Genomic DNA, 25826 nt, shown 5'->3' with positions numbered 1-25826 from the left:
CCTCCTTCTGATGAGACTAAAGTAAGAGTGAAGATTTTAAGGTGGTAAGTGGTAAACCTTTAGACACACCGGTCGCAGTCTATTAGCCAGCAGTCTAACAAGCAATGAAGTATGGTTGAGGATTTGCAGTTTTCACTGCGGTAAGTCCGAAGAATGCTGTGTCCTGGGTTGTTACGCCTTGTAGACTGACCTGATGACGAAGGCAGCAGGGACCTCTAGAACGTCTGTAAACCTCTACCACACTACACGACGCTACAACCCAGAAGATTCAATTCAATTCAATTCATTTATTAAAGTCACCATCAAAGTAATATAACAGCGCCTGAAGTCCCTAGCATCAACTTTGTTTGCCCGTCCGTGTGGAACATATCCAAAAAAGGTTTAACAGAGCTTCTTGTTATTATATATTTGATAATTTTACTAAAGCTTGCTGAAACATTTAGGTTTATTTTAAAATAAAAAAACATTAACTGACACGTTACGCAGAATCCTACATACAATTATGTTGCGTGTGAGTGACTGGGCGGGGAATCCTCAGCCAGTCACACAACCATGACAGGGAATCCTCCACATTGTCTACATCGTCCAGCCAGATTGACGCAAGACAGCCAACACACGCAGGTCACTGAGTCTGATAAATCCTGACATAACTCGCGCCATTTGCAATAATAAAATTCAAACGTAGGCGACAGAATTACCGTATACGCGTACATTTCGCAACTTGCTTCTCTTATTTGCACTTAAGTTAAATTTGGCGAATTTACATTTACATTTATCCGTGTTCCAGCGACTCACCTCTACAGAACCCATTATTTCAGCTGTGATGAATTTTCTCCTTCCGTCTCTAAGTCACCAATCATTAAAACTTTCTCTGACACCATCTTCCTGCTGCCTTTATAAATTCTTCAATGTCGATCTCGTCTTGAGACACTCTGCTCGTTCCGAAACACTGAAAATATGGAAGTGAATGTTAATTAGTGACTCAGGTTTCCTAATGTAACCGGAAGTACATAATTTAAACCTCAGTAGGGTTACAGAGGATCTTAGTTTAAAGTTTATTGGTTTTTATCATTATCTTGAGGCGAATTCCAGAAGAGGACCCCAACATATGTCAGAAAATCTCTGTTAAAATCTGTAACTAACCTTCTTTTCATTCACAATCTTCATACCTCATTCGACTTTTACATTTTATATTCGGTTGAAAGGTCGTCATTATGCCAGCAAAGATCAGTAGATGCCCTGGACCTCACAGTAGAATTTACGTTCATACCTCCTACCGATAAATTTCTATTTTTTTAATTTTATTTAGTGTTCTGTCTGACGACAGGTCCATATGAACAGGACACTTCCATCCTTTTCTCGGACTGGGACCTGTTCATATACGTTCTTGGCAGATGATCCAGAAGTGGTTTGCCATTGCCTTCTTCTGTGTGTGAATGGAGTAATTGTTGGGATGCCACGGAGGAAAACTCCGTGATGCCTAGACCACGGCCTTGCCCAACACAAGTTATAAATTCAGGCACCGCCGGGAATCGAACCCGAGACCCCAGGATTACAAGGCCAGCGTTCTAAGTTCTATTAGTGAGAATTAATTCGATTTTCCCCAACATATGACAATAAAACAGTAGTTTCAATTCGGGAAAAGGTTTCCAAGTGATTTTATTAATGCTTGAGAAATAACTAAAAGAATTACTGATAATTATGATAATAAAATAATAATAACAATCCGCATAACGTAATATTTCTGGTGCTTTTGGCAGAGTATTAGCTTTGACCTTTGCGAACAGCGTCGGGGTTACCTTCGGGTCAGCGACGTTTGCTTGAGTGAGTTGTCTGGTGCCCGTCGGGGTGGATGGAATAATCAGTGAATAATCCTCCGGGGTGTCCCTCAAGTAATTTCTAAGCTGACTGGGGATCCTCGATGCAGTAATTCCTTGTTCAAAAACAAATGAAATTGTTTTTATAAATACGTTATCTATTTTCATTTAAACTACAAATGGATATGTCGACAAATTTTTATGAAAACCGCAATGTAGAATTTCATGAAAATCTGTTCAGATGTTCTCACGTTTATACCTGCGAACAAACAGAAATACAGACAGACAGACACGGCGAAGGTAACAGGCGCATTTAAAATTAATTCTAAATAATCATGGCGTAAACATTTTATCTCCCTTCTATGAATTGATTATTTCTTTAAGAGTTTTGCAAACTAATAAAAATTATAGGTCTCTGGACTAGGTACTTTTAAATTAATACGTAAAAAAAATTATCGACAAGAACATTTGTTAGTATATCTTCACTGAATTATTCATAGAAGAATCGCCCTAACTTCGCAAAATACACCCTTCTACGTAAATATATAAACTAACATGTAGAAAATTAAAGTTATTTTCTTTAAACATGTATTAAATCATTTCGTGTTCTGTCTGTTTTTATTAGCGTGCTTCTTACGACTGTTTTGGACGAATCAAATGTGGGCGGTTGGCCGCTGTATTTAGAACAGCACGCAAGACCAAATAAAGTGATTTTATCTACCTAGGGGAATAAAGAATATGCACGGGGAATTGAGGGGGATTATAAGAACAGCGTACAACTCATAATCTGTCTGTAAAGAATACGTTGACAATGATATTTGATCGAGTGGTTACATTAATAAAAACATTACCCATATATAGGAAACGAGATCATGAAATGACAAAAGGAATTAGTAAAGAATGAATTAAATTAAAATACGCTTTACAGAAGAGTAATACAGAGTGTCTGAAAAAGATGTATACGTATGAATGAAAGAAAAACATTTTAATAAACTAAATTATTACATGCGTTAGCATTGGCAATTAGTTTATCCACGAATATAATATAGGTGTTACAAATAACCACCGTCAGCTTCGTGGCACATTTTACAAAAGTAAACAACTGACTGACAAGAGGTCACTAAAGTTTCTGCTTTGAATAATTTGTTTTGGGACAGCCTGTATTTAAAATACTTTAAATGTACGTAAACAAAATGATCCTATTCGGTGAGAAACGAAAGATATTTTAAAGTTGAGACAGCCAAAGGAATACAAACTGAGGAATTAAGAAGACAAGGAAACATAGCAAACGACTAATACAAAGAGAAAATTATTGAGTGCACGTTAAAGTGACAGTAGAGAGAAGAACAGAGAACGGAAGAAATGTAAATCGTTAATGAAAATAACCAGAGAAAGCACCGAGGATTGAAGTTTAAAATAGATTACAGGAAGAGTAAGGAATGCAATGCATATAGAACACGCGAAGGAAAATCTCACTTCGAGCTTTCCTGTGGGTTGGGTAATGTTCGGCAACTGGTCTTCTGCGGAACACTGGTGTGCCGCCACAATTTGTCAGGTATTCTGCGATTTTTTATACAAAAATACAATAAATAACTTATTTCACAATGAGAAGTCATAATACACAAACACATTGGTTCATCATGGATGCCTCTGTTCAACAGGTTTCATGATTTGTTGTCATTTGTCTGCATTCTTTCAGGGCAAGAATTTGTATCTACATAAATATTTATCGCATAATCCTCTTCGTGGTGCGTCATTCTGTGGTGTGCCGTGATGTGTCCATGACACATTATGGTGTGCCGCGGGTGAAAAATTATTGAGGAACATTGTGGCACTTCCATGGTTACATCACGTCTGTGGAAACTGTCGTGATAGTACAGCGTTCTATTGTCTAATCATTCATTCTGGACATAAATCACGTTAGATTAATAAGAAATAGAGCAGACTTGTCAAATTCAGTCTCTACTAAGGGCAGTTTAATAATAAATTGTGTTCTGGGGCTATCATATGGGTGAGAAAATCATAATAGCCTACTTTAAATAATTCCAAACTTAAGCTACTTTCTCGTTCTTTTTAAATTCCCACAGGCACACACAAATGTGAATTTAGCTGAAACTCAATTCCACTTGATTTAATTTAAATATAGTACATATAGCCTATTTAATGACTATGAAAAAGGCTATGTTAGTGAACTTTTGTTGACTGAATAATAGTCCAAATATGTTGCTCAAAAATAACACTGAAGCAAAGTATTGAATAAACAACTTTCCTCGATATGTTGTCTAAAAGTAACTTTATTAAAATTATAATTTTTCGATGAACACAGACTAAGATTCTACAGTACACGTTTACATTTAATGTGAGGAAAACATCGCAACATATCTTAAACTGAATCAATCATTTGCAAGATTAATGACTTCACTTTTAAATTGTGCTGTGTTTCTTTTCAATAAATATGGGAACTTTTAGAAACAATGCAAGTCAATAAATATCTTCAGCTTATAAATAGATGCAAAGGATGTTGCCGTAATAAAACTTTATAAAAATTAGATATTTTTTCTTTATTCTTGGGGTAAATAAGTCAAGTCAAAATAAAGTGTTTTTGCAGTAATTCTTTTTGTTTTCTCGAAATTGTTTTTGTTGTCACATGTGTTTTAAAATGACGAATTCAGTTAAATTTACATGGTCGTTAGATTCGTACATAGAATGAGCTCTGTATTTTACGAAATGTCTTTATCTGAAGTTTTTTTTTGTATTCGTCCAAAATGCAGTGGCTGGACATGCGTTTGTGAACGTAGGGTTATTGTATTAATATCATTTTCACTGAGACTTCAACCCCAAGATACATAAAAATTGTTATTAGTGTGCCTACAGGTTATATGAGCACGAAACTATTGGCTCATGATGCGTGTATATGATATTGTGTTTTACTTTTCTTTGTGAGAGATTTCTGTGGACTCATGATAATTTGTAAATGACTGATTACATTTAATTTAATTATTTTGTGAATTTGGAAGGAAAGAGATACCTGCTGTCCGATTTAATTTCTTTAACTTAATCTGATATTTCTGTGGAGGCTCTGGATAAATTTAAGAAAAGCTCGTAAAAATATTTATTCGATCTGAAGACTTTCTTAATACGTGTCAGACTTTTACTGAGAAGAGAAATTAGATTGCCCTGCAATAAATTTAAACTCATAAAAGAACCTAAAATATTTCCAAACTTTTATAGAAAAGCTGAGCCAATTCGTTACTAATAAAATCGCGTAGGGAAACCAGTGAAACTTTGCGCTTAGATCAAAGTCTCGTTTGGATCACGGAAGATTCCGTGGGATTGATAGCTAAAGTTAAGATCCGCGCGTTACCGGACGGTTCGTGACGTAGATGAGAGCGCACCTGAGGTTTTCGCTCTAATCCCGCTTCAGCGTTAGAGTTCACCCACATTCCTAAAACTTTGACCTTATCATAAAATTAGAGCTCAGACTGTCTGGAGTAAGAAATGGGCCTCAGTGATTTCAAGAAGTTGGTCACGTCACCCGAGACGAGGCCCTATATATCAAGTAGGCGTTTGCAGGATTCGCTGCACTGCCCGGAGAGTTCGGATCCTAGAACCGGTACTCCGTGCCGATCCGACCGAAACGTGCGACAAAGTTTGAAGTATATTTACGTTTTCACATCAAATACGACTTTACTCTTTAATTATTGTGTTTTGGTGTAGTTAGTAGACGAAAATATTGCGGAATAGATAAAGGTCTATGAAGCGTTGAAATATACTGATATCACAAAGGCAGTGACCGACTCATTGAGGCGGGAGACAGTAAAAGTTATGATTTTACAAACTATTTTAGTCCACAGGATATAATAACGTGTCGAAAGCAACACTAGACGCGACTTTCGGGATGTAGAGGATCAGGAATATCCCGCAGAGACAGGAGTGGCGCTGTTTAATAAGTGAAGGAACTACGGCGGTGGAAAATCGTACAGTTTTCGGGGCGAATCCGTGCGTTCCATGTTTATTACAAGTAAAAGTCATAGAAATTAGAGTGAAGGAAGGGTTAGCAGATGAGAAGGATTGTGCCGTCCATTCTAAACGATGTTTCACAGTGGTGGTACTATTTCGCTCGCTGTATCTCGGCAATGTCTTTGGAATACGTAGTTATTTCCCTCTTGTCTGCAAGAGTGTGACGTGATCTCGTGTATTTACACGTCCAGAGCGCGCTGGGAAGAATCTTAAGTTACAACATTTAGTAACGTAAAATACATTTTTATCGTTATTATTACTGCTATTGGCTTTTAAGAACTATGCTCATACACGTATTTGACAGATCAGGAGTCTATTAACCAAATGTTTTGTTTCTTAATGCTTCCAGTGGAATTTTCGTTGGTTACTCCTGGGTAATGCCTGGAGTGTATTTTTAAATCGGGCGTAATGGGCTCCTTCCAAATCCTTACCTCCTCAGCATTAATAATCAGCTCGTATCCTAACTTATTCGGAGCCACGTATTACATTTGGAATTAGACCCCTGAAACCAAAACTGGTGAATTAAAAATTGCGCTATGGATTAGATTTAGAGCCATTTACATGTGATTCACACATGTACTTATCTTTCTTGAAGATTCTTGTGTTTAAAAGTTTTTTCGGAAGAAAATTATGCTTTTATTATTACCAACACTTTTTTTCAAATTATATTATTCCTTTCCTTTCGGATCAAAGCACCATGCATCACAACTTAAGACGCAGCGCAATACGAAAACTGTCTGTAATATGTATGCATTTTCCATTAGATGTGAGTAAAACAGAGTTTTCTGTTAACACTATTATTTTCATTAATTCATTTTTAAACTCTCATTACTTTTATGTTTTCTGCTTGTATAATTGTTATTTACTGTTATTTTAAGGGAGTTTATTGCTTTCGATTAATGTTTAAACTACAGAGGCAAGACCTACCATGACTGTATGTGAGTATTAACATTAGGGTAAGCTAGAATAATAAAAAATAATTATGACGAAAGGACTAGCTAAAGTAGTATATATTGTAACGACTAATTTTGGAAACCACAACAGGAACGAGTATTTTAAACACTTGCTTTCTGAAATAACAAAGACACGAAGCTCGAAGTCTCATTCTCTCTTTTGTCTGCCGCTCATGGAGCAAACGGCAGGTTCATGCTAAGTGCATTTAAAATTAATATTTACGTAGAAGTTAACTGAAGTTAAATTGCTCGTAAAATTGTTGATTTGTTTATACTGCATAATTAATTTTAGACTGAAGACCTGTTTTGAGAAGGAATCATAGCTCGAATACGTTGAAATCAAGTTAACTAAATCCGATTACGTTAGCAAAAACATTTTGGGTTAGAATAAAAGTTTTCTCTTCTGTTCAAATTCTATTTGAATCTAAATGTGTATGTGTGTGTGTATGTGAAAGAGGCTTATTCTAACCGGAAAAACTTATATCCACTATTTTATCCCAACGTTCTACCTGCCTTTTTAAAAAGTTTTGTGACCTTTCCTTACTTATTTCCTTTCGCTTTCTTTCATCTGTCTCCACGTACAGCCTCCCTTGTTGCACACTGCAACTCAGTAACTCAAAACTTCCCCATAATATTTTTTACCGTACACTGAAATGATTCTCATTCCTTCCCCTCCATGGCCTGCATCTATTAGACGGTGGGAGCCAATTGCTTATTCCTCTCTGCCACACTCCTTCTGCTATTCTTTACCAAACCACCTAAGCCCCTGCAGGAATGCCCTCTGAAGCTACTACGTTGACCTATCAGTATAAGAGATGATAATGTTGCGTCATATTGTGATGATTATAATTGTTTAATTTTAACCGTCTAATCACAATAAAATATTTTATTAAATATTAAAATATTATTACTACAATTAACATTTAATATTTAAAATATATTAAAATGATGCTCTTTCTATCGAAATATTCGATTTACAATTAGAGCATTATATCGATTATACACCTGAAGATGGTTCATTGAAAACCGAAACATGTCGTGAAAAAGATGATTCTCTAATTGTAAATCGAATATTTCGATAGAAAGAGCATCATTTTAATATATTTTAAATATTAAATGTTAATTGTAATAATAATATTTTAATATTTAATAAAATATTTTATTGTGATTAGACGGTTAAAATTAAACAACTATAAGTTTAAATAAATCAGGTACATATCACTCTTCATACTAGGATCCTTTAAAATTACAGAAAAACGTTGATCAGCTTCTCAATTTAAACACGAAACTATCTTTGTGGCTATGGAGATTGCTGTTTTCTGGGTTCTTGAGTCGTGCAGTATCTTTGAAGTTTAACGACGTCTCAGAGAAACTTGTTACCTCTGGAATGTCGATAAAGTTGTACCAGACTTCAAGCCGTAAATCTCAGAAAATAGACGTCTTCATAATCGCCACCATGAGAACCTGAAATCCCACATTTTTGAGACGAATTTAACATAATGAAAGAAGAGATGGGTGAGTCATGTACCATATGGGGAGACGATAACAGAATACAAAAATTTTGTTGGGAAACCTGACGAGAGATGTCATAGATATCTAGCCGTTGAGATAATACAGAATTGGACCCAATAAATAAGACGGCGTGTTCTGTATTCATCTGGCTTAAGGTAGGTACCAGTGTCGTCTCTTGTGAACACGGTATTGACATTTATGGTTCCACAAAGGCATGGAATTTCTTCACTTAATTATCAACTATTCCTAGGAATGATTGCTCTCAATGTATTTAACTACACAGACATTTTTACTTGTTTACTCAAAATATCGTTTCTAAGACAAAAACTTCATGGTCAGTACATCGCAAGTGGACACAGGGATGAGAAAATATCTCTTTAAGTTTGATTTTTACTTAGTTTATATATTTCTCTGAACCCTATATGTAATGTTGAGCTACGAATGGGTCATAACTTTAAAGGACAAATTAAATAGTTACGGAAAGAAGCGGGAAAATGTTGCTATAATCTGTGTTTAAAGTATTGAGCCAAAGTTTCAATTTGCCACGAATATTTCAATCAAGTTAGAAATTCACAAAAATGGCACCCGATACGTCCCGAATTCAAGTCTAGAACGTTTCTACTAAATCATATTCTCCCTTGTCGAGGATCACAAGAAGCTTATTTCACGGCGTCTACAAAAATTCTCCGCTGTAAATAAATTCGCCAAATTTGCTATCAGTTCTTTGTCGACACATTTCAATTCATTTTAAATCGGACAACAATAATATTCGCTTTCACGTGAACACAGGCTTTAATTTCTGAGCGCGAAATGACTTGTCGGAGCTCCTCCAACTGCAGAATGTGTTGGTTAGGTAGTTTTTCTCCTGCAATAAAATGGACTATGCTGGCTCTGGTGTTAATAAATCATTTGCTACCTACCCAGAAGTTGATTAAAGTTTTTTAATTTCATCAAATTATGATTATTAAATGGATCCAAAGTGTGAACTAAGAATAGACTTACAGATAACAAAATTATCGCATACCTGTACAGAATTATGATAATTTATTTAGAATGTTACGTGGACGTCTGGGAAAACATTGTCCGTGGTTTCGCTTTGTTGTGAATCTGTTTGCTAACCACAGAATCAACAGTGTGGTTAATTTATAGGTGGGCGTGATTCCTATTACAAAGGGAATAATATTCAATATTTGTTTTGTGTTGAAAAATAATATAGCCAAGTTCATTAATATACCTGCACTATGTATCCAAGTAAGAATGCAAACCATATGTTAATTGGCTTTCGGGTTTGTTGGTATTTTCATGGTCGTCTCTTTGGCTGTTTAACAGAACCGCAGACAGATGTACCGGTAACATTACTACTGAATACTGAGGCTGAAAGTCAAATTACGATATGTTAACTGCTAGGCTAGGTCAGAGCGAGTGTACAGATATCCTCGTCTGTCCTCTTCATGATCAACATCATTGGTTAGTTGGTCGGTTGGTTATATTATAAAGCTGTATCAACTGATGAAGTTATCAGACGAACAGGAACACAAGAATTATAAATACATTAAAACAAATAATGAATTAGCTAATTAAAATACGAGGCATGGAACAAATAATTAAGGATAAGAGAATCAGAAGGAAAGAAACTTATTTAAGGCAGACAGATGAAAGATTCAGCAACAGGTGGACAGCTAGTGGTTATTTTGAACATAGGTTTTAAATTACCAAATTTGCATTTATTTTCTTAATTCCTTATCATTAAAATTTTATTTCTGTATTTTTCGTTGTTGTCAATACATTGTTCTTAAGACGTGAAAGTCTCCTATTACAAACAGGAGGTAGTGATCTGAAACACGATTAAATAACGGAGTATTAATATTGTAGTAGTAATTATTTGCATTAAAAAGAGTATTTCAAATGACAGCAAACTTTACACTCACCGCTGTGAAAACCTCAAATCTTACAAGAGTAATTTCACTTAACAGTAAAATTATTATACAGCAACGTTTACTTAGGGATCATTTTCTTCTCATAGTTGAGTAACCTCTTATAAATTGCTATGATACAAATACTTACCCTCGACAACATTTGAAAGGAAGACATTTACATCAACTATGAACAATTCTACGTGTACGCGGGGTGTGCTTGTCAAAAACTTTAAAACAAATAAATTTTAAATAGCTGTAAGTCAAATTACATGACTTTCCGGACAATATACAATATATTAGCATCTTCTACTTGTTTGTTCTCATAAAACATATCGTAAAGTTAATATGGCTGCCAGCTGGGTTTGTTCACCGTGTAGTCTGATTACCGACGTCTGAGAGGTTTGTCTGTCCGGGTCGAATGTCGGCTACCTTTACCGACTATCCTGACTGAGATTGTCCTCAGAATTTTGAAGATATTTCCTCTGCAGTCCATAAAACATGAAACTTCCTCGTCATTTGAAATATTTATCTTAGCCCATATAGCAATCACGATTTAGTAGTACGTATCCACGATATGCTAAATTTGAAACAGCAAAACTGAATAACCTAACAACTAATCATATGAACAGGAAGTATATTCTCACATACCCTGTTCAACAAGTCCCGAGTCGCTGGACGACACATCTGTTTGAATTCCAGTTGGAAGTGTACAAATAACTGGCTGTACAGTGTTTGAAACTGGTTTGGTAAACGTTATTACAGAAATTGGTAATTGAGCGATAAATGATATAACATTTGCATTCGTATATGGAAACAAAACATTGGTTTTGTGCAATTATCTATGATTTCCTCTCTTGTCTCCTAGTTCATTTGTTACAACCTCTTCAGAAACAAGGTGTAAAAATATGGAATTTTATGTAAATCTTAAATTTTCTAATTCTCCCTTCGACGGGTAATTAGCATTCCTTCGACTTCGAGATATCTAGGGTTGCAATTTCTGCTCGCAGACCGACTGTATTCCGTCCCTTCATGAAATGCTGGAGCATCGCTTGAAAATCAAAAAAAAAAAAAAAAAATTCTTTTAAATTATTTTCAATCTTTTATTTTAAGACATACTACCAACAGACAGTTTTTAAATCTGGATCGTTTGGTCTTCGGACAGAGTATATGCCCTCTTCTTTACACCTGAAGACGAGGACAGATCCAGCCCAGTCCTCAAAACGTAGTGCTTTATAGCATCAGACGATGAACATGCCCCACAAACTAAACATAGAGACTATTGCGTTATCCCTAGAATCGATCATAATCGACTACAGATTAACTTTCGATTAAAACCGTCGTTAAATAATTAAATAATAATGTTAGTATAAATAAACGATTATAAATTTAAAACAATAATAAGTATACAGAATATGTGATGCGAAACTGTAGTTTAAATTTCGACATATATACATTGGATGTTCGCAAATAAACCATTGTCAAAATAAACGTATGGACAGTTTGGCAACGTTTCGACGGTAAATTTACATGTCAACTGACGGGAGAGACGGAGTTGTTATTTTGGACGCCCAGTACACAGAACCTGTAAGTTGTGACAACAAAAAGGATTCACAAGGGAACGAACTGGCGAGGTCCACGCCGGTGGTAATGTCGCTGCAGGGTAAAAGACCGCGATGTATCTCAAGGCGACAATCTTCGAGTTCAGCGGACTGGGAAATTAGAGTAGCCCGTCCAACACAGCAGCGTAGCAGAGAAGTATATCCTACAGGCGCATTGCTCTGGGCATTTCCTGCCTCGAGCGTTCGCTACGAAAAGCTGGAACATGTGCCCATTAGGTCGCCATGTTTGTCCGTCCATCTGTCTGCTTGTAACAATTAGAGAACTTGTCAGTGAAATGTAACGTATTTTGATAGATATTTGGGAGTTGAATTACAGTTTGACTCATCCAGATTTTAGTTAAAGATGAATTACATTAACAGGTACTTTATATGAAGACATATATGCATGATGTTCACAAATGAGAATGTTGATTCCTGTCGTGTTATTGGATAGTTCCGTGTGCTTTTGTAAAACATTCTTCACATTTCCTACATACACCTCTACATTCCCAGGGTGGAGTTCGACCGGACATCCTGAGTTGTCACAGACATTTTTTACGCAAATTTAATAATATTAACGCATAATATAAATATCGTGCCTGTATATCCGCGTATATTATCTCCTAAACTACTGAAAAGACTTTGTTAAAGTAGAGTATTAGAAGTTTAGTCTGGAAAGTGTCAGCCTAATTTAATTTTGGTTCGTGTTGTTCAATATTATTCCTAAATTTCATGGACTTGATTTATAGAACTTTTTCTCTTGTCTTAAGAAACGATTAATTGTACAAAACATTTATGCTTTTTAGCAACTTAAGACACAGATCTTGTAAAGATCTATCGCTTTAATCTGTAATACGTTTTCATAGAAGGTAGCTAACATTTAAGGAAAACGTAGAATATGTTTATATCTTAATTGCATCATGCTTGTGTTCCTCAATATAATAATTTTATTTTCCGTCCTTACACAAGCTTATAGATTGTTAAAATTACATAAAATTATAACATTTCAACATTTTTGATATTGTTACATTTTAAAATGTAACAATATCAAAAATGTTGAAATGTTATAATTTTATGTAATTTTAACAATCTATAAGCTTGTGTAAGGACGGAAAATAAAATTATTATATTGTAGAATATGTTATTGAGCCATACAGAGTGATGATTGAAGTGTGGTTATTTTTGTTGCAGAATGAAAAACTCGCAAAAAAATACAACAGTCCTTTAAACAGATCAAGGCCGATGCTTCACAGCCGTTGCGAACTCAAAAAACCAACCCGTTCTGGCATTTATCATTCAACAGCTTATTTTGCGTGTTCGGTAAGAAAGGCTGAAGTCAGCATGAATTCATTTTGCCTTAAGCCCTTCTTATCGAGCACCGAAGAAATAATTTCCGCAGTTGAGGAAACGTACTTAAATAAATGAAGATTAAATCTGTGCCCACCAGAATCACAAACTGCACAAAATTGAAGGCCCTTTAAAACAGGATGGTGAGAATTCTTATTTATTCATGCTTATTTAACAACGATGTTAGTAGCTCAGACTAACGTCGAACAGAACGATACATAAAGAAGATAGTAAAACGTATATGAAAGGAAATGGTCGTGGCCTGACTCGAGAAACTAGTCTGGAATTTGACTGGAGGGACAAAGGAAAATTACAAGAAACCACAATCAAGATCACTGGTGTCCGGGTTGAGGTTTGAATCCAGTACCTCCGAAATACGAAGGGGTACTAACCTCTCGATGTTCGGTACGATGCTGAGAAGAATATCTGGAACAAGGTCACTGCATAATGAGAAACTCTGTAATTTGTACTTTTCGCCAAACATTATGTTGATCAATTAAAGTGACAGAGTGGCTGTACATGTAGTATGCGCGATAAGCTAAATATGAGCGGGAGGATAATATTAAAATTATTTTTTAAAAAAAATATGTTTTGTGTAAAATGTACTGGGTTCAGTGGCGTGCTCTTGTGAACAGGGCAATACACGTTCGCATTATATAAAACAAAAACAAGTATTGAAGACGTTCGCAGCTATCAGTTTATCAAGATGAACTCATTTCCATGGAGTTGCCCGGTTAACCTCTGTGCTAGAAACCTCTACTACAGTAATAAGAGCCTTGTCTGTGGAAGTAGAATGTTTCACGAAATAAACAGTCATTTGTTATGAATAGTTTTAGTGATTATTAATTATGTAGCTAATGCCTTGACATTTTCCTATTGGGACTGAGAGAACTTTATGAAAATAATTATTCTAGAACTTTAGGTCACGTTTTTCTTAACAACATTGAATTGTAGTATAATGAGTCTTCATCTATTACATTGGTTCTCTACAAGTGCGTCGACAGCTTGGCGAAATAAGGTTTTGAATAGAATGATAATTATTTAAAATAAAATTATTATATTTAATTGAGTTCATTCATTAAGTAGTTAAAGTTTAAATATATTTATTTTGTACAGTCTATACACAAAAGTTTGAAGTTTATTGGTGTTGTAAAAATTATATAATATTAAAACATTTTGTTGTGTAAAATATTATATTAGCGCTCTTAATCGTAAATACGATTTTACATTATATTTTTTAGCGCTTTTATTAAAACGACATGTTTCGACGGGTAATACCGTCGTCTTCAGGTTTTATCAATTTAAAATATTTTAAAAACTATTAGATATTTGATGCAATATATTATAATGATCCGTAGTTCTGTTTGTACCTTTCCATTTTCATGGTAAGTTGCTTATTGTAGTCAGATGTTATATTTATCTGTGGAATTAATGTTTAATTATTTTCTTGGAATGAGTATGAATTGACATAGGAAATAAATAAATAATCGTATAAATATATATTAAAAATAGTAAACGAGGAACATACCAAGAGATGTTGTGTAGAGTAACGTGCGTCTGACGGCTGGTGATACGATTAAGAGCGCTAATATAATATTTTACACAACAAAATGTTTTAATATTATATAATTTTTACAACACCAATAAACTTCAAACGTTTTGTGTATAGACTGTACAAAATAAATATATTTAATCAAACACAAACATGACGCATATAAGATACAAATAGTTAAAGTTTGTAATACTTTTGTTTTACAATAATTATGCTTACAATTTACATCACTTACAAGTAAGTGTTTCTACTCAGATACAAATATCAATTTCTTATTTTACTTACAGTGTACCTCAAGACACTGATCTAATATATGCAGAAGAACTTATCTTATGCGTATGTAGATCATATTACTGTCGACTTTTAATTCAACGTGTGGGTGAAATGTAACACGCTAATCTTCCCCGACAATTAAATTTTCCCTTGTGATGGAGATAGACTTATACCATCGTCATGTCCGTGTGTATGTGTGTTTGTCCACAAATATGTCAGGCCCACCGTCATGTATTGTAGCCAACTGACATTGCTACATACACTGTAACAATTAGGACACCCCACGTTCGTAAAATGTTAATTCCTCGTTATCAAACATGTCGGTCGTGGGAATGTTCATGCGAGCAAAGTTACGGTCAGATAATATGGGTAATTAAATTTGTGCATTGCACGTAAACTAATACCACGTAGAAGAAGTGACATGTACTCCACTCGAAAGCCACAACGGTTAAAAAATAATGGCAGTAAAATACGTGAAATTCGAGTATGGTCACAATTATGTGGTAACATGTATCTACCTTCATATTTCGTCTGAAACTAAAAGTATTTTCCATTTGCCATTTTGTAGAGTTTCGCTCTCAGAGTAATTTCACCAATAAAAGATTTTGATGAATTATATTAGTAATCCGTTAGGTGGGTCACTCGTCACCACCGCGCGACACATACAGAGATTATGATTAGAGGAGAAGGCTTCCAGATATGGAATAGGGAACTCTCCTGTTGTTTCCCGCGTCTTTATTATATTTGGCCACGTGACACCCTATTTCTCCCTAGTTCATATTTTATTTCTGTATTGTAACCGCTCATCTGGAAGTAGTTAGGTTTTGTTAGTTTTTCTTTTGTGTGTGTTTCCAGTATTTCAAAACCTTTCTGTAAGATTCTAGCACCACCTGCAGAGAACAAGGGTGGACTTCAGCCCTAAGAGCTAGAAGTCATGTTTAGGCCATCTGTTTAACATCCAATCTCGACTCCGTCTACGACAGACAAAGAAGTGCCTTTAGGAGCAAGTGTGGAGGATCATGTTGGGCGGTCCGTGAGAGGTCTCTCTCTGACAGCGGGGGGTGCTTCGCACCAAGCCAGGGACCCAGGCGCCGAAGAAAATTAGGGTAGAGACTCACTCTTGTTTTAAGTCGCGATAGCGAAGGTTCTAGGACATACTGGAAACTGTATATTGTATAGAAATAAATAGTAGTGCCTTCCAACTTCAATCCGAATCATTATTGGCTGGTGTGATCAGGCCGTTAACACGACCTGAGACAAGAGCTACATCCCGACTAGCTAGCTAGCCCCTAAAAATCCTACACCCTGATAAGGCAGCTGTTACGAGGCCACGAGCAGTGGACGGTTACAATGTAGAATTCAGAACTGGGTTAATACTCTTAAAATTCGCGTCTCCAAAAAAGACCGTACCTGGTATCCTACAGTGGAAGAATGAATTACGTACTTTGACACTCGATAGAAATCCCTTTACGTATATCGACATGATGCTTCAGAAATCTGTTATTGGTTTTTGTTAATCTGTCTGTTGCAATGAAACAACCGTTCTCAATCGATAATTATCTGTTTGTATTTCCGGAAGTACGTCACTCGCATACATTTTTCTCCCCCTTCAAATTCCATGACACGCCTGTTATAGGTTATTGTTCTAATATTATCTGTGCTGAAACAGTAAATTGCAAATAACTTGAAAGAAACTGGCATTTATCTTTACGGATGAATACACGGGCATTAGTGATTATTTGCCAGCTTATCTTCCCGTTCCACTGCCTTATTGTGCCAGAAACTACTCTTCGTTTGCATTAATGGTACAGAGACTACAGATCTTCCGGCTTTTTGTGCAGCAAAACTCGGCTGAAAGTTTCGCACAGGCCCACATAATGACAATCGTCAACTTCAGAAACCTCCAGAACAGAGGAATTAAAATACGACTCCGAATTTGTATGTAACAAACAGAATCACGGCTTGTCCTTGTGTTAAAACAATAAAATGTATGTACAAAATTCCACTCGGAATCGATAGCACAAAAATTGTGCCTTCCATATATCGATTACCTTAGTTAAGTACAACTGACAGCGGAAGTTTAGTTAAAATACAACTTCCGTTCCCTCATGTTAAGTTTGGCGAGTACCTGCTAATATTTTGGACTGGAGAGCTAGCAATTCTGAGGATTCTGCTAAGAATCTACTCGTAAACTGAGCAATTACAACAAAATATTGTGAAACAGATAAAATCGCGGTGAGGAATATAAGTAAAATGATGCTAGCAGTCAGTTCTCCCGTTCCGAGTCAAACGATCCCAGGTCCTTGGTCTTCGGAACCACTGATAGGTGCCCCCCCCCCCACCAAATCATCCTACCGACACGGTTCCTCTGCCCCGTGTCGAAATTCGATTATTCGTCTCACGTAACCTCCCGGCAAATAACAAACTCTTTCCTCCACTATTCCCTCCTCGTCGTTTCCGCCTATTTCTTGTCATTTTACAGCCCCTAAAGCCATGTGAGAATTGTTCGGCGTAGGCTCACGCAGACCACGCTCCATCGAAATGAATCTGGAAGGATTTAATCCCACTCGAAATGTACCCCCCCCCCCCCCCCCCGCCTGCCCAGTGTTCACTTCACCCCTGTCCCTTCTATAAGGGACGGGGTATAAAAATCGTCCATAATGCAACCTGCTACAAACCAGCAGAGATTTAATTAATTTAACTAATTGAACTCGTGTCCATTTTCCCTGTCAGATACCACGTTCCACATATCTGGTACGAATATGGAAGGTAATTAAGAGAAAAGGCGAATTCATCAGCCGCATGTTGAAGATGTTTTGGGTACAGCAAGAAGTGTATCGGAGAAGCCGTGAAAATTACAACTATTAACGTTTCTACGCTTGGCAATGTTAATTTCGACATGCAAGTCTGTTTCTCAACATGTACGGCCTCCTGACGCAGCTCTGAATACATTTTCTTCATGTGTTTTAAAATATAAATTCCTTAGTAAAGAGCCCAAAAATTTTCACGTCAGTCAAGACTGACATACACTTAATATAATTTAACATGAATCTTGAATAAATTGTTAGAGGCACAATATGAATTAAGTTTCTAATGTAAGATTCTTTTCATAACAAATACCATGTTTAACTTCGGCTTTCATGGATAAGTCGAATCAAATTTAGTAGGTTTTTCAGCGTATCGACAAGCACTGTAGTTACCGTCTTCATGATAAATGTATTTTTTCGGGCTTATGAAGCCTTTATATAGGTCTGTATAAGGGAATCCTAACCTATCCCGAAGGCATACACCATAAAGACAGCACTTGAAATGTCTCTCGAAACGTTAGAAAACGTTCAACACTCGATGCAGTTTATCACCTGAAGTCGAAGATGTCGCTACACCAAGTTCGATCAGAGGTAATCTAAGGACAACAAGTAGCGCCGTGTGTGATGGCTGAGTGAAGCTCCACGCGTCCGTCATTGACGCCCCCAGTCCAGACGCCCGCGGCCGCTGAACGCAAATTCTCCACCGTATTCTTGGGGCCTGGACACTGTCAGCTCCCGAATTCTCTTAACGCGTCTGGGAATGACAATCTAATTTCATACTTGAGCGGTCTGCTGTGTGGACTTACGTGTTTAGTGGGAAGTCTAAAAACGCAGAAAACTAAGGATAGACAGCGTTGAACATAAGTAATTCCACTGTAACAAATCTCACAGCCAGGTAACTCCACGTCCAGACGCCATTCTCCATAATAACAAGTCTTACTTGAATTACAACAACACAGACTTATATTTTCATGATCTTCCGGATGTCTGTCTGTCTGTCCGCTAGTAACAGGATCCAGCCACCTGACCGATTTCGTTCAAACTCGGTAAACTAACGCTTCATGACATCTTGCTAAGACATAGGATTGTGGTTCAGTTCAAGCGCCATTTTCGTTCTTGGATATGAACTTTTCGCAGATTCTGTTAAAACTAGGCTTTTGATATTCATTGTACGAATGCTAAGATTTAAAACCCTTTTTAGTAATAATTTCGTTAAGTTAATAAATTTATGTCGGAGGCTAACCAATCAGTAAGCTGTTTGTTCAGCATATCCACAGTTATCCTCCTTGACTACTGATCGTCTTATGAGACCACAGCCTCAGGGCGAGTTAAGACGTGATGACAAGGGAACAATTAACCCGAACGCCTTAAACCTATTCTGGCTAGCAACTATCTTCTTGCACTTGACATTTATACTTAGACAATGAAGATATTCACCTATGTTTCATTTTCAGTGCTAGCCTGTGAATGGATATCTTGCTGTTTTCATACACATTAATGAATAATTTAAATTATTATTGTTCTTGATGGGGAAAACTGAGACAGGTGTAGGTTGATTGCAATCGACACGAATCGTATTATTTTTAAATGTCAGACTTAATAATTATTTTCTAAACGCACTGGAAATTCGAACAAATTTAGAAATGGCTTACATTTCATTCAAGTCGACTGGATTAGACAATTAAACAAAAAATGGAAGTATTAAAAAATATATTAAAATTAGCCGTCAATCACAAATATAAAATTAATAAAAGATTAAAATATCATATCATATTAATTTTATATTTGTGATTGACGGCTAATTTTAATATATTTTTTAATACTATATAAATCACAATATGACACATCTACAATACCTTAAAAAATGGAAGGTTTCCTCAAACGCAAATACGAACTTTGCGCATACAACTCTGTACTAGGTATTTAACTAAGAACCTGTCAACATTTTGAATAATGGGTGTCATTAGCTTTCGTTGTCTTCAGCCTCTGTCTGCCAGGTGATATATCATCACACAAATTGTTTGAAGAGACAGTGTTATGTTGTTGACAGCCCACAAATAATGAAAGCGGCATTTTCTCGCAAAAAGTTTCATATGATTAATTATGCGACGGGTGTTTTTAAATGCTACAGATGGCGGTGGGTTGCTTAACAAGTCGATGTTAAACGTTGAAGCCTCAAGGCCAATAGCCCAGGCGCAAATTTTTGTAATTACGGTGAAAACGAACCGAAATTTAAATGTAACCGCTCATACCTAATGTATTTCACAAACCAGAGAAGCAATCTATTCCTCTCGGAATATTCTTCAAGCAACACTTTAAGCGACATTGGTAACTATATGTACCAACTCTCTTGATTTTAAGCTACGTCGTATTTTGTCCACATACAGTATTTACGGCTTTCGTATGAATCTCAGTACAAACGTCGATTATCATCGTAAACAGCGTCAACCAGCTGAACTATGTAATGGTGAAGTGTGGTGTTTACTTTGCGGTACGGACTGAATTATTAAATATTATTAGTCGAGCTTTGTATCATTTACTCTTTCTCCGCTATCTTTATATTTGTCCTCTTATTGATAATGTTACAGTTTAAAAGACTGGTGATTACGAATTATTTTGGATGTGGATAATCAACCGTGGCTTATTTAAGGAAAGGTCCTGGCTGTTACACAAGAAACGCAGGAAGCGAGTGCGTGCTACATGGTCGGTCCAGTGGCCGAGACTAAAAACCGGGAATTAAAGCAGACACAGTCGGCTAGCAAGCAGATCTTAAACAAGTGCTCGGTAAATATGTATTTATTTAAACACAGATGCAAATGTAAATACATGTATACCTACATAATTCTACACAGGCAACATCCACACGCATATAAAAAAGTAAAGCTGTCCCGCTGCTCCTCATTCTTAACCTCGGCTCACATGCAAAGCATATCGTTGACTTACACTACATCAAAGCTGACCTGCTTGTTCATCTCCGCTCAGACTCTGAGGTCCTCTTTATTTCCTCGATCAAACTGCTGTACACCTCCGAGGACGCCCGGGACCGACCGCGCAATTTGTCCTGCGAGTGGGGTTACGTCCCTCTGCCGGGATCATCAGCTCCCTAATCAGCACAGGACATCCCACGCCCCCTTCACAATTACCACCGTTACGCGGCCACTTTGAGCCGATGTACTAGCAACAGTGCGTGACAGCGGAAAAATAAATGTGTAAACGTGTCCCCAGACGCAAATGTTGAACGTTGTAGTTGGAAACCAACGGCTGGAGAATGTGGAGCATTTCAAGTACTTGGGAAGCATAGTCACGACGGACGCCCTATGCACCAAGGAAGTAAAAGCAAGGATAGCCATGGCCAAGGCAGGTTTCGTCAAGAAGAGGATACTTCTCACTAGCAAGTTGGGCTTGGAGATGAAGAAGAAACTAGTGAAGTGTTACGTATGGAGCAGAGACTTGGACACTCAGGAAGAAGGAACAGAAATACCTGGAGAGTTTCGAAATGTGGTGTTGGAGAAGAATAGAGAAGATCAGGTGGACGGATCGAGTGACCAACGAAGAAGTATTGAGGAGAGTCAACGAGCAAAGAAACATTCTGCAGGCGATTACACGAAGGAAAGCTAACTGGCTGGGACATATTATGAGAAGGAATGGGTTACTGAGTGACATCATCGAAGGCCAGGTTGAAGGAAAGCGAGGGCTGGGAAGAAGACTGATACAGCCAACCGACGACCTTAAACAAGGAAAGAAGATGACGTTCCAGGAATTAAAGCGAGAAGCCGAGAATAGGGACAACTGGAGAGCTCTGTTTGGGCAGAGCAATGGACCTGTCGTAAGACAGAACACTGAATAATAATAATAATAATCACTTGAAATTGGTATTGTGACTTAAAACTTGATACTTCTTAAAAGCAACAAGTGTATATACACCTAACCTAACCTAACGTGTGGTATAACATGCCCCATGCTCGTCGCTTCCACAAAGATGTTTCAGGTTCCATCTATCAAAACAACATAGGAGAAGAGAAGTTTACACAGTACGTTCACATTTCCCACTAAACACATCAATAAATTCACAATATTTTTTTCAGAATATGAATCTAATAATAGCATAATATACGTGTAACATTCCTTCCAATTATAAGAATTCTTGTGAACAATATCTTGAGAAATGTTCTAAGTTACAAAGTACAATTTCCCGATCAATGCGTATTTTACTTCAGCGTCCTGTATGGGTTTTTAAGAGACGTACGCTGTTTTATCAAAACACATGCACAGCATAGCATAACACTGTTGGTTTTAAATTGGTCCAGTTGGAGATACACAGATTTAAACTAGCACTTAAAAGGTTAAGGGAGTTATAGTTACAAAATTTATTAAATATTTCAATTTCCCTTAAAAAAACGTAATTAATTTCTGCTGCAATCTTGGCAACCTCACCGGGACACCATTTTGTTTCTGGATGTCTCACCCCAAACCACATAATAAGGGAGAAAAATACTGTAAATGGACCAACATTTTATACTTTTTATACTACGCTAGAAAACACTACACGTCGGAACATTAAAGAAGTATCATACGCCAAACAATTTCATTACTAAGAGAAATAAAATCCTTCTTTCTCTACATAAAGCTAGATTTTGATAATTTCAGATTAGATTATGAGAATGAGCAATTTCCAATCATAATTTTAAACATACTTATACTTTGCCCAAATTTTCTTAAAATAAACTCTACTGAAATAATAAATGTCCTTATTTGTTATGGAAATGAAGGGAAATCGTAAGTGTGAAACTGTAATACATCAAACATCTACTTTTTTGTTATTAATTGTTAAAACAAACTTTCTGTTAATACTGTCACTGTACCAAAGCACATGATATTGCCACGGACTGCACGTAACAGTAATGTATCAAGCCATAATTCCTCTCTTACACATGATCCAGCTGGCTGCATGTTGCCCTAGCAACCTAACCAAGCCACTAACCCCAGAATGAAGTCAGGCCGGCAGCCTATAATATGGTAATTTAAATTCCCTGTCCCTGCTGTGTGAACAAAGCAACCAACAAACATTCCCTGTGATGCCCCTTTGCCTGATGAATCATGAGTTACTTCATTGTAGAGTTCGTCAGCTCGGACCACGTAGCAACTCTGACGATCGATGCTATCGTAACAAAACTTAATAGTTTGCTTTCAAATTTCATAATTTCAAAGATAAAAAGTATTAATACCAGTGAACAATGAGGAGGAGTCTTGTGAACGAGGAAATGAATCCCACCTCATATGTTTGTAATGCAGCCAAGATGGCATTACTGGTTGTGGGAAATTAGAGGGTATAAAGGTGGTACGGCTTTTAATTGCACGACAGACATACCAAATTTAGTGATATCACAAAATGAATCTAAAATAATTAGTGGGATGTACACATGTGAACTAAAACGGTGTAATAATAACATAAAAAAAGAAAATCAGGCTAAAAAAGGCATTCCAATGTTTATAAATTCAAAAGACCATAAACTTAATTACGTATACGTAAGAGCTCAGTTTTAATTGGAATAAACTTAAATAGTTACTTGTAACGTTACGTAAGCCATCGCTATTGCAGAACGAGGCAAGAAAATTAGAACACAGAGGATTATGTTGTCACCTTTCAATAATTCTGTCATGGTGATCCACAATCATAACAGAAGCCTTGCGGACACTACTCTGATTGAAATCCTTGCTGAAGAAGTGATACTGCGTTGTTACCCAGCCCACGTACACATGAGTTGGGTCCTGTCCAGGGAAGATCCTTACACCATAGAAGTACTCGTTGATGAGTCGAATATCTCGTTGCCAATAGATTCCACTCCTGAGACAGCTGGGACAGACATTACCTTTGGACTTCTGTCTCGGATGGTAGGTGGAATAATTTTCAAGTCCGTCTGAAAGCAATTTGTTTACTCGTTAATTAATTTATATTTATTACTGAAATAAAATTAGCAGAATATGAAGTAAGGCACAACTGAATAAGAGGGCAGCTTAGCCCCCAACTGCAGAATGCCAAAAGAATTAGAGACAGTACATGAGAAATTTCTGCACAGAGGAACAAAAGTCTTAAAGTCTGTCATATCAAAATTAAACACTGAATGTAACAAGCCCTGAAGATGGATAAGGAAGCCAAAACATAACCTTTTATTAAATAGAAGTCGAATGGATATTTCATGTACCTCTTATTACAACCTTATTGTATAGAAGCTCACCTGCGAGACCCTCGCTCGTGGTGTCCGCACATGTAGTCTACTAGTGCGGCCCATGCCAACTGGTTTTCTCTCGGGACTGACGTCTCCATCCACAGCTGGTTCGGGAGTTCCTCCCTTCTTCAGACGACCATTGCTTGAATCACGTTCACGAGAGAAGAATCTATGATAAAATTTATATTTTAAAATAATTCGACAGTTCCAATTACATGTCAATTCTACTTTCAGCTCTTATTTCCTTGACTTTGTCCTTCCTATCGAAAAGCAATGACAAGATTCAGAAATATTGGTGGACAAGAAATAGACATCCTGAACCAAATAAACTTGTCAATGTTGCTCTCGAAGTACCTGCTACATAGGTCACAGTCAAGACAGGTTATTCTACGAGATGTTCTAACTGTGAGATGTTGCAAAATGTGCGACAGAAAGCAGTAGACACGGATCGAGGACGAGTCCGGCAGAGACATAGTGAGGCATTCGCCGAGGTTGGCATGCATCCCTTGGTGAGAGTTTTGAAAAAAATTTCAAAATTTTCGAAAAATCAAGAAACGATGGTAATTGTCTGAAAAGCGCAAAAAACCCAAAATTTTTGAAAAAAATTTGAAAGTGGAATTTTTCAAAAAATTTTGGTTTTGTGCGTTTTTTGATTTTTTTAAAAAATTTAAAATTTTTAAAAATTTTCGAAAAATCAAAAAACGATGGAAATTGTCTGAAAAGCGCACAAAACCCAAAAATTTTGAAATTTTTGAAAAAAATTTGAAAGTGGAATTTTTCAAAAATTTTCGGTTTTGTGCGCTCTTTGGACAATTTCCAGCGTTTTTTGATTTTTCGAAAATTTTGAAGAAATTTCAATTTTTTTTTCAAATTTCACCCCACCTGATGCCATGCAGGACAGATCGCCGTCGGACTGTGTCTGATGTACTGTGACTCTAACAAACGCGGTCTGTGCCTCACACGGTCTCTATAAGCCGAGATGCTGGATGCAACACGTAAGGCAGATACCGAGACGGGCATGGCAGGGCACAGGTGATAATTCACTGACTTCTCACCAGTAAAGCTCACGTTCATGCCCAGGGCAGCCTATATGGGATTTGTGGGGGACAAATTTGCATTCGGACTTGTTTTTCCCTGAGTTTTCCAGTTTTTACCTGCAAATATCATTTCACTGACGCTCCATTTTCATTCATGTATCATCTGGGGTTGGCCAATGGTCCAGTTAATAGCCACAGTCCCACAGAGAGACAGTCATGTCATTGTACAATATTCCCAGCTATCATATAAACATTGTTTCATGTGAACCAAATTATTTCTCTGAGAATATTTTAAGCATTCTCTTAATGTTTAATAGCACGTTTTAGTAACAATATAACATTTAATTATTGTGGGCTTCTAACACACTTTCATGCAAATTATGACAATGACTGCCATCTTCATTGCCATGAAAAACTCAAATCTCAGGCACAAATTATTATTATTCTCTATAAAATAAGCCATGTATTGTGTTGTAGGTATAGCATACTTGAAAACATGCATAATCTATGGCAGCAAAATTCACGTGTTCCATTGACGAATTACATTGCTTTTGTGCACCCATTAGACCATACGTGTCAATGACATTCAGTACTAAAACATGTTTCAAATAAACAAAATATAATTATATAATTATTTTCTAACAATTTAGGTCCCCTTTCTGGACAATGTAACTGCATGGATGCAGGGAGCATTGATAGTATTTTGGAGATTCTTAACATCTCCAACTCCAAACTAAAGCTACTTCCTCAAGACGCTCGTTGATACA

General features: G+C 36.7%; 1 protein-coding gene across 8 annotated transcripts in view; it reads right to left on the bottom strand.

The window, feature by feature from the left end:
• Positions 1-452: 452 nt before the first annotated feature.
• The window catches only part of LOC147871928 (brefeldin A-inhibited guanine nucleotide-exchange protein 1-like), a 28593-nt gene continuing 3219 nt past the window's right edge, over positions 453-25826 (bottom strand). For 4 of the 8 annotated variants that reach the window (XM_087359858.1, XM_087359853.1, XM_087359854.1 and 1 more), the window contains 2 exons: positions 24032-24191; positions 20576-23713 (listed from right to left, as the gene is read on the bottom strand). Coding sequence is in view for 6 of the 8 variants with exons in the window: in XM_087359853.1 (XP_087215979.1) it covers positions 24151-24191 (41 nt within the window). In the remaining 2 variants the exon portion in view is untranslated. Of the gene's footprint in view, positions 950-1799; positions 1934-10025; positions 10137-20575; positions 23714-24031; positions 24192-25826 lie in introns of those variants that run through there. The other 4 variants (XM_087359855.1, XM_087359857.1, XM_087359856.1 and 1 more) reach the window with 4 other exon arrangements.

This window comes from Zootermopsis nevadensis, unplaced genomic scaffold (assembly GCF_977971745.1).
Source record: "Zootermopsis nevadensis isolate Lab colony 2312 unplaced genomic scaffold, Znev_1.0 Znev_ptg000036l, whole genome shotgun sequence".
In the NCBI taxonomy this organism is placed as follows: domain Eukaryota; kingdom Metazoa; phylum Arthropoda; class Insecta; order Blattodea; family Termopsidae; genus Zootermopsis; species Zootermopsis nevadensis.
Note: the sequence above shows the minus strand (reverse complement) of the source record. Positions and strands in the feature narration are given on the sequence as shown.